Source organism: Hordeum vulgare, chromosome 5H (genome assembly GCF_904849725.1).
Source record: "Hordeum vulgare subsp. vulgare chromosome 5H, MorexV3_pseudomolecules_assembly, whole genome shotgun sequence".
NCBI lineage: Eukaryota > Viridiplantae > Streptophyta > Magnoliopsida > Poales > Poaceae > Hordeum > Hordeum vulgare.
Window position 1 is genome coordinate 542,873,132 of NC_058522.1, and position 10,330 is coordinate 542,883,461.

General features: G+C 41.1%; 1 protein-coding gene across 1 annotated transcript; it reads left to right on the forward strand.

The window, feature by feature from the left end:
* The first annotated feature begins 4,002 nt into the window (after positions 1–4,002).
* Positions 4,003–5,926, forward strand: LOC123452600 (MD-2-related lipid-recognition protein ROSY1-like). Its single transcript, XM_045129279.1, has 4 exons — positions 4,003–4,179; positions 4,289–4,390; positions 5,343–5,500; positions 5,647–5,926. The coding sequence occupies exons 1-4, from the start codon at positions 4,083–4,085 to the stop codon at positions 5,752–5,754; spliced, it is 465 nt and encodes a 154-aa protein (XP_044985214.1). The 5' UTR covers positions 4,003–4,082; the 3' UTR covers positions 5,755–5,926.
* The last annotated feature ends 4,404 nt before the right edge of the window (positions 5,927–10,330 follow it).

A 10,330-nucleotide genomic window follows, 5' to 3' on the forward strand; every position in this document is an offset into this window, starting at 1 on the left:
CATCACAACTTTTGGTGACATCAATGATATATTTCTCATTAGGTGGGATGGATGTTTTAAATAGGATGTTTGAGCCATCTTATTTTGAGGTTCTTGTAGTGGTAGACACCACATATTGAAAGAACTTCGATGCAAGGCAAGGTTTCAACCGAGGATGAGGGGTTGGCCTCAATCTCGATAGGAGATGTTGTTAGAACATTGTGCCCTCATGTTTGGTTTTGTTAACTGATAAAAAATCTCTATGGACTAATGTTTTCCTTGAGTTATATGCGAAGGATTTGTCCATATGCATTTCTTGAATTTCATTTGTTGTTTTCAAGAAGTTTATATGATGATCAAGGTGGTATTCAAGGATTTATCCAAAGATTGATCATGTGAGAGTTTAGCTTATTGCAAGCATGTCTTAAAGAAGAAGATTGTGTGAACATTCATGCTTACCTTCAAGACATCACCTATGTAAAGAGAGAAGATAACATGCAAGGTTGATAAAGACTATGGCAAAGAGCGATTCAAGTTGATCAACACACACAGCGTAGAAGATGTACCAAGTGGTATCAAGTGATCTCATGGTATGGTAAGTATTGTCCATTACACTTTGTATACTAACCATGATCTTTGTGAGTGTTACTTGTGGGATTAGGTATGTTTCAATGGGCATGCATCAAAAGAAAGATCACGTACAAGCCATGGTGGATGACATCAAGTGGTGATAGTCATCAAGGTTGGGGTGTGCAAGTTAAAGTGAAGCATCACAAAGATACCACTTGCTTGTAGCTTGTCATCCATTAGGTGATAATGGACATGTCAAGATGTGTCGAGGAGAGGCTCATCCATAGTGGAGTATCGGGAAAAATTTACTAGTCTTCATCGAGTCGGCGCAATAAAAAAAGGTGGTCCATCTTGAGGAGGACAAGATCGTCATCATCTAGCCCAAGTGGACTATGCGCAAGGTAAATGTTTGCCCTTGATAGATTTCCTATTTTACCGGTCTCACGGTGTTAGTTGGGAGACCAGGTTATGGGATCGATTGCCGTACTATCAATAGTTGCAGCATGACTAATGTCATTTGAATATGGACCAACAATAGTTGCAGCATGACTAATGTCATTTGAATATGGACCAAAGCGGCTTTGCGAGGGCGAGTCACTTGCATCATCGTCGTAGAGGAACTTCTTGCAGTTGTCGACTTAAGACTCGAATCTCGTAAGATAGCACATCGTTGTTATTCTGTTTGACAAGATTTTGTAAATGTCAAATTTAACTAGTTGAGAGTGCAACGGGTATGGTTTGATCAGGCCAAGAAAAATCCTATACGGCAGCATTGACAAAAAAAAGAGATCATTTGTATGCACATGTGACTAAATTAACACAGAACAAAGTTGGCTTGTCATAATTCATGAAAGGTGTTAAAACCAATTCGTTATACAACCATGATTCCCTCGCAAGATACACGTGGAATCTCAATTTGTAGTAACAAACAACTTGATTTTATTGTCGTGTATTCTTCGGATGAGCTGTAATGCCTTTTTACCTACACTTTTCCAAACACTTTTGCTCTTATTTTGAGGTCTAATTTGCATGATTTGAATGAAACTAATCCGTACTAAAGTTGCTTTGAGCAGAATTTCCATAGTTTTGTTGTTGTGCCGAAATAAAAAATCTTGGAATTGAATGAGTATTTTTGAAAATATACTTGGAATATAAAAATATGGAAACCAAAAAATATTGAAGGTGGGCCACCAAGGAGTCACATGGACAGGTGGTGCCGCGCCATGTGTTTGTGTGCCCCCCGATCACCTAATCTGGGTCTGTTTCTAACTCCATTATAATTTAAATAACACAATGATATTCATTTAAGTATTTATTTTTATCCACATGACATCTATCACAAAAAACAAGCAACACAATCTTGATGAATTTATTCAACATAGCAACTATTCCCTCTATTTGACAATAAAAGTAGTTTAGGATATTGTTATGGTCTTCGACATAGCACTTTAACCATAATTTTTCAAAAATACATATTGTTTAAATAATCACAATAAAATATATATTTCAGGATCAATCTACTAATATTATGGATAAAAGGAACCAAAATACAACTATGTAATATAGAAAAACAAATCAAGATCAAATCATGGGCTTATTACAATTTGAAGGTGACTAACGTGGAATGCACTTGCATCTCCCAGCACAAGTCAAGACAAAACTAGTATGGTTAACATATGTTCTAACTATTGTAATATTATTCTACACCCAACGCATGGCTTCAAATTAAACTTCAGATAGCTACATAAGAATCATGGGATATACAAAATGGTGTTAACCACAATCTCGTATACATCATAACTCCACAACTCAAGTTGAATCTGATTGAGAAAAAATCTTTAAAAAGTGACAACCTTTCTAAAAAGTATTAATTTGAAACTACCATAAGGCTATGGACATTTTAAGAGATGGTAAAAATATGATTTTATTTTTACCTCATTGCATTGAACTTTTAAACCACATATTTTTGTAGGGTGTAGAAACACAGATTTTTGTCTGTTTTGACTCTTTGAGCATGTTGAAAAACAACAAGCTTGTAAAAAAATCTTTAAAAAGTGTCAATCTTTCTGAAAAGTATGAATTCGAAACTACCATAAGGCCATGGCTCTTTTAAGAGATGGTAAAAACATGATTTTATTTTTACCTCATTGCATCGAACTTTTAAACCACAGATTTTTGTCCATTTTGAGCATGTCAAAAAACAGACAGGCTTGTAAAATAATCTTTAAAAAGTGGCAATCTTTCTACAAAGTATGAATTTGAAACTACCATATAGCCATGGATCTTTTAAGAGATGGTATAAACATGATTTTATTTTTACCTCGTTACATCGAACTTTTTATCCACAAATTTTTGTCCGTTTTGAGCATGTGAACAAACAGACGGGATTGTAAAAAAATCTTTAAAAGGTGAAAATCTTTCTAAAAAGTATGAATTTGAAACTACCATAAGACTATGAATCTTTTAAGAGATGGTAAAAACATGATTCTATTTTTACCTCACTGCAGCAAACTTTGAAACCACGTATTTTTGTCGGGTAAAACACACATATTTTTGTCTCTTTTGAGCATGTCGAAAAACTGACAGGCTTGTAAAAAAGATATTTAAAAAGTGATAATCTTTCTAAAAAGTATGAACTCGAAACTACCATAAGGCTATGGATCTTTTAAGAGATGGTAAAAAAATGATATTATTTTTACCTCAGTGCATCGAACTTCTAAACCACAGATTTTTGTCGGGTAAAACATACATTTTTTTTTCTGTTTTGAGCATGTCAAAAAAAAAGACAGGCTTGTAAAAGTCAACTGAAGGCCTCCACCCGGTCAAACCGAATCCCAACCAATTTGCACGCAAGAACAATGTCAAGGCCCAATCAGGCCTACACACACACGGCAAACCATATTTAACACCACAGACGTCGGTTACAGGTAAAATTGCTAACGAGTGCCTGCTGTGGGTCGGTCCGTATAAAGATCCTTAATGAACTTTTTTTAGCCTGTGAACTGTTTTAGCACGTGAACTTTTTTGAAATAGGAGAACTTTTTAAAAAAATTGATGTTTTAAAAAATGGTAATTTTTTCTGAAAATCGATGAACCTAATTTAAAATTTATGAACTTTTTTCAAAATCAGTGAGCTGTTTTTGAAAAATGATGAATTTTTTTTTTAAATCGGTGATTTTTTTTCGAATTCTGTGAATTTTTTGAAAATTCATGAACATATTTCAAAAGTAGTTGAAAAAAAAAATCATGATCATTGGAACTTTTTGGAAATCTGTACTTTTTCAATTTTTTAATGATCAACGCATTTTTACATTGATCGGTTCATGAGAAGGAGCGCTGCAAGCGCCGGTTCCCCGGAGCGGCGTTGAAGGCGCCGAATAGGAGTCCCCACGCACACTGCTGCCAACAACTCTCTCCTTGAATTGACCGGGCCCACTTCCTCAGCGACACGACTCGCGTCCACCTGCCTCTCTGCCTGCCTGCCTGCCTGCCGGTCTAGTCACGCCACACCACAGAGCTTTGCCTCCGCAGCGATGGCGACCAACCGCCGCCTCCGCGACCTGCTCCTCCTCGCCGCGGCGCTCCTGATCTCCGCCTCCTGCGCCGCCGCCGCCGACTTCGAGTACTGCAGTGAGCGCTCCGAACTCTCCTACCGCCGCCAAACCATCCCCGTTTTGACTTTTGAGATTCCGCGGATTGTGTGTGCGATGCGAGCTTCTGTTGGTGTTTGGTTCCGCAGATAAGGGCCGCCACTATCCGGTGAAGGTGAGCGGCGTGGAGATCTCCCCCGACCCCGTCGTGCGCGGCAAGCCCGCCACCTTCAAGATCTCCGCCTCCACGGGTAAGATTTCGTCGAATAGCCTGAACTCCTTGCGATTGGGCTGCTGAATTGCGACGCCGTGTGCTCATGACTGCTGTCGAGTAACTTGAATCTAGCTTGTTAGTAGAGTACTCCTTGTTATTGACTTGTTGCTGGTAGCAGCCTACTCCAGAAGTTAGATCGGTGGCTCCGTGTGTATGCAGTAGTCAACTCCTATCAAATCGATGCACTTTTGCTTTGCTTTTGAGGTATCAACTTTTTAGAGGAATCAAATTACTGCCCTGCTGAAGGTTTCGCAGGCGCTATCCATGTACTGTTATATGTGAATTAGTCATGTGCGCCGTCACATTTCAATTTTTCAACCATGAACTGGAGTTTGTGAAGGACCTACTGTGGCGTGTGACAGTGTTAGAAACTGTCTTTAGGTGTTTCTGCAAGACTGCTTTGGAGTTTGGACAAGGCAGCTGGTACTGTCATTCTATTTGCACCTGGATGTTTGGATTGTGGAGCGTCCAATATTTGTTGGCCGCAAATTCCAGTAATGTGTGCATGCTTATCGGCCTTACTTCCATCACTTCCCTCTGTTTGTCTATGCTTGTATTTGAGTTTGTCTATGCTTGTATTTGATAGCCAAGAGATGAAAGAAATGTGAGTTCTAACATGTAGTTCCTGCAAAACACTTTACAGATTCCACTTCATAGTTAGTACCATGCTCGCTATGGCTTAAATATTGAAATTATTAGGATTTCTGCTGAACTGTGGATTCTGTTTGTCTGCTGGATCTTCTTAGTAGTAGTACATTTTGAATCTGCTACTAGTATCTGCACACACACACAAGCATCAAGCATGGGCACACGCAGTCTACAATATTTCACTTCTTATGAGTATTTTTCTATAACTAGAATGCTTTTTCTAGCTGATTCCTTCCTCAGAATCCCCCTAATACATTGTTACTACTGTTTACACCTGACAGATAAAACCATCACCAAAGGGAAGCTGGTGGTAGATGTGTGGTACTTCTTCTTCCACGTCGATTCAGAAACTCATGACTTCTGTGCTGGGACTCCCTGTCCCGCAACCGGCGAATTCGTGCTAACCAGCGAACAGACTCTGCCATCTTTCACCCCACCAGTAAGCATACTCGCAGTGTACATTCAGTTTTGGTGCTGAACCTGTCAATATATTCTCTTGTAGTGCTGAGACGGACTAAGTAGGTTGATGTAAGTAATATCACATCCAGACATCCTGACGTTTTGTGCTGTTGTGATGTGCTTCAGGGCTCTTACAGTCTCCAGATGAAGCTGCTGGGGGACAAGAAAGAGGAACTGACCTGCATCTCCTTCGGCTTCAACATCGGGTTCATCGCGCCTGTCGCCACTATCTGAACCAAATATGTGCCGCGGACCAAACACGCCCTTGGTTGCAGTTGCAAAGAGCACACCACGTTTGTATGTATGTACCTGCAGAACTATGTGAACTCTGAATCACCCCGAGTGAGAGAGCATGTGTTGGACTGAGCCTTTTTATTCAGATTTGCTGCCGGTGCCAGTTTCCTGAGTGTCGAATGTCGGTTGTGCGTGTTTATACTTGTGTGGTTGGATTCGGCGGTTGCGTTCGACGAATCATGGGCGTTTTGGATGATTGTTAGTTGGGGCCGCTGCGGCATTCATCCTGTGATGGCCCGACAGGGGCGTCCATCCGTGGAGGACCTGTCCTGGGTTGCTGCTAGCGCGCTGTCCACCCAGGCAGCAGCACTGTCAAGAGGAGAAGATAGGGCCGCACTGTCAAGCACCTAAATGCTTTGTCCATTGTACTTTTATGAAAGCTCCTTTTTGTCTTGCTTTGATGGTTTTGTTATCTCTGGTGACTCAGCGATTAGTTATAATACGTGCAAATACATGTTAAGCATGTGTCCCTACTACGGCATCAGCGCTCGTATGCGACAAGAAAGGGTGTGACGTCGGCTCTGCTGTCGTCCTCGTATGTAGGTAAATACCTGTGCGTTCTAACGGAACAATAAATATAGTCTAATTTAAAATTTCACAACGAAAAAAGAGTTATTATTACTAGTAAAAGGGCTCATGCGTTGTAACGACAGAAAAAAAGACCACACGTTTTTAATCTTTTTATAATCATTTTGATTTATTAAAATAATAAGCTAACTAACTAATGTAGTCAGTCCTATCCTATTTTGTTGAGAAATCAACTCGTTCATTGTTAATTCCACCATGATGAGAAATTGAGCGGGACAAGCAAAGCAAAACAAAGAGGCTACGTGAATTGATCAGTGGACTATTATCTTATTTCACTCATGGTGTAGAGAATGTGGGATCAGAAGACAAACTGAAGGTGGTGTTCCATTCTCTATCTCTACAACAATATAATCTTACATTCAATACATTTATTCATCAGCAAACAAATTGCCATAAAATAAAATTTCTTGCTGGTGATTGGCACACGGTTGGAGGCATGGGGAGGGGATCTCACCAGATGATGAGTTCCTGTCGGAGGAGGGGATACGATGAGGGGAGCAAGGGTTAGGCGCCTCTATCTGGCCATAAGGAGTCGCCGTTGCCGCGCCATAACCTCGGAGTTCCCCCTGTGAGCCATGGAGGGCCGCCTCCACCTGCAAGTACTTCGCTCCGCCGCGCCTTATCCGCGCGCCGCCGTCGTTCTGCATCAAGCAGACGGATCATCCCCAGTCACTGCAGTTGTCGCGTTGATTTGATCCAGAAGCTGTGCTCGAGCGCCGAAACGGGGGCAGCAAGCGGGCAGAGGTACGGCCGCGGAGGCAGGTGGGTTGAGATCGACAACAATGGTGGTTGAGGTCGGCCGCGGCGGTGAGTGGTGTGGTAGCGGCTTGGGCACAGGCCAGGGTGGACCAGGGTCGACGCGATGCGCTCGAGCGCCGCAACAGGGGCAGTGAGCGGGGAGAGGTACGGCCGCGGAGGCGGGTGAGTTGAGATCGGCAGCGGTGGCGGTTGAGGTCGACCGCGGCGGCGAGTGGTGTAGCAGCGGCCTGGGCACAGGCCAGGGTGGCCCAGGGTCAACGGGAGGAGGCGATGCATACGGGTATAATTTTTGCAGCGAATCGTTTTTTCTTTTGCGTTGCAGATAAATGATGGAGCGCGGGTTGAATAACAAAAATTAGAGGGACTTTTTTATAAAAATACCACGGTGGGTTTTCCGACGAAAGCAATAGCCGCTTTATTATTAGGTATAGATATTTTGGAACCATGCTTGTTGAGCATGACTTGCTCTCGTGTGACGTCAAACACTTCGCGAGAAACACCGACATCTTCCACGAATTTCCTCTATTACAACAACCAAGCAAGCAATGAAAATTGAGGGAGTCTTAAACTTGATCAAATGACAGCAGCAATGTACTTTGACTGTAGCCTCGCATCGGAAATTCGATGGTAGGGGGCTTTATTAAGGGTTTGGGGCCCGGGAGGGGGGGGGGTTGTCAATAGCCTTCTCTCTTGCGACGGGTGGTGATACATTATTTATTGTTCTTCTTTTTGAAGAAAATAACACTGTAACATGATGCCGGTAAATTCGCAATGTGGGAGCAAACGTATGACTTACGGGAAAAAATAGGTTACGTGATGGTGATTCATAAAGGACATAATTTATAATCTTTGTTATTTATGAATGATACGTTGGTTTTGCAAAACAACTAATGTGGGTACCAAATACTGAAGATATATTTGTGATTTAGGAATGAGATGTTTTTTTACATTAAACCACATGCTTTATAAACTTGTAGTAATGGTCATATCATTACGGTTTTGCTATTTTACAGTCGAGTGTTTTTCAATTCGCTGTCATTCAATTTTTTGTTCGTCCGATCAGGCGCTAAGATTCGCGTTGAGAACTCTGGTTTTTAGGCGTTGTGTATGTAGTATGTATTTTTGGACTTCAATAACTATACTTTTTAGTATTTACATTGTACTTCTTGGTGATTTACACTGTACTTATTTGGTATTTACAGTGTAAATTCATCAGTTTTTACACTGTAAGTTCATCAGTTTTTGCAACTGTAATTCTAGGGGATTTGGAGTGTAATTCGTGGGATCTATGACTGTAATTTGTGGGTGTTTACAGTGTAACTTCATCAGTAAATACACTGTAACTTTATATGTTCCACTGTTTTGACCTAAGTTATTCTATTATTGTTTAGAAAACTTGACTGATGCCCAATTTATTTTCAGTCAAATGTCAAATAGACACTCCCTATCATTAATCAAAAATTGGAGAAGCTTCGCATGTGCTTCCTCCGTCCATTCACTACAAACATTCCTTCTACCATCCTCGCCAATTCATGTGCAACTTCGTTTGCCTCACGATAGCAGTGTCAAAATTAGTTGTATATAATAAACTCACATGACAAATGGAAACAATCATCAAAGATGGCAACAACTAACCCGCAAATCGACCTCCACCATTCATTGTATTAATTACCACAATGTTATCTGAGTTGATGATCACCCTATTACACCCAACGGCTTGTGCTAGCAACAAGCCAAATCACAAGGTTCCTCCTTCAGTCGAGAGAGCATCAACACAACTATCAATCTGCTTATTTTCTCAATTGATAAGTTGGCCATCTCCTCCTCTGAAACTATCAATCCTTGGAGTGAGTCAACATGAAAATCTCCATCAACATTGAACTTTATAAAATCTCACGTTCGTCGAGTTCATCCCCCTTCTTAATTGTTCCTTCTTAATCGAGATTGTCTGGGTGCTACGATTACTTGAATCGGGTGGAAGTTGATCTTCCAGATGAGATGGTGATTGACATAGTTCTCCAAAGCCACTGCCACTAAGCTATTGAGCTTCGTGATGAACAATAGCATACCAGGGATAGAGAAGATGATCCCTGATCTATTCACGATGTTCGACACCATGAAGGTAGAAATCAAGAAGGAGCATCAAGTGTTGATGGTTAGTAAAATCACTAGTTTCAAGAAGGGCAATGGAGAGAAGGGAAACTTTGAGAATGATAAATCAGTTGCCACTCCAAATAAAAAGCCCAAGGTTGAACCCAGACCCGAGACTTTGTGCTTCTATGATGAGGGGAATGATTAGTGAGGCGGAACTGCGCTAAACACTTGGTAGATAAGAAGGCTGGCATGTCAAGAGAAGTGTATTAGATATACGTGTTATTGATGTGTACTTTACTAGTACTCCTAGTAGCACATGGTGTTGGAATTATGCCCTAGAGGCAATAATAAATATAGTTATTATTATAATTCCTGTATCAAGATAATCATTTATTATCCATGCTATAATTGTATTGAATGAAGACTTATATACATGTGTGGATACATAGACAAAACACTATCCCTAGCAAGCCTCTAGTTGGCTAGCCAGTTGATCAAAGATAGTCAGGGTCTTCTGATTATGAACAAGGTGTTGTTGCTTGATAACTGGATCACGTCATTAGGAGAATCACGTGATGGACTAGACCCAAACTAATAGACGTAGCATATTGATCGTGTCATTTTGTTGCTATTGTTTTCTGCGTGTCAAGTATTTGTTCCTATGACCATGAGATCATATAACTCACTGACACCGGAGGAATGCTTTGTGTGTATCAAACGTCGCAACGTAACTGGGTGACTATAAAGATGCTCTACAGGTATCTCCGAAGGTGTTCGTTGAGTTAGTATGGATCGAGACTGGGATTTGTCACTCCGTGTGACGGAGAGGTATCTCGGGGCCCACTCGGTAATACAACATCACACACAAGCCTTGCAAGCAATATGACTTAGTGTAAGTTGCGGGATCTTGTATTACGGAACGAGTAAAGAGACTTGCCGGTAAACGAGATTGAAATAGGTATGCGGATACTGACGATCGAATCTCGGGCAAGTTACATACTGAAGGACAAAGGGAATGACATACGGGATTATATGAATCCTTGGCACTGAGGTTCAAAAGATAAGATCTTCGTAG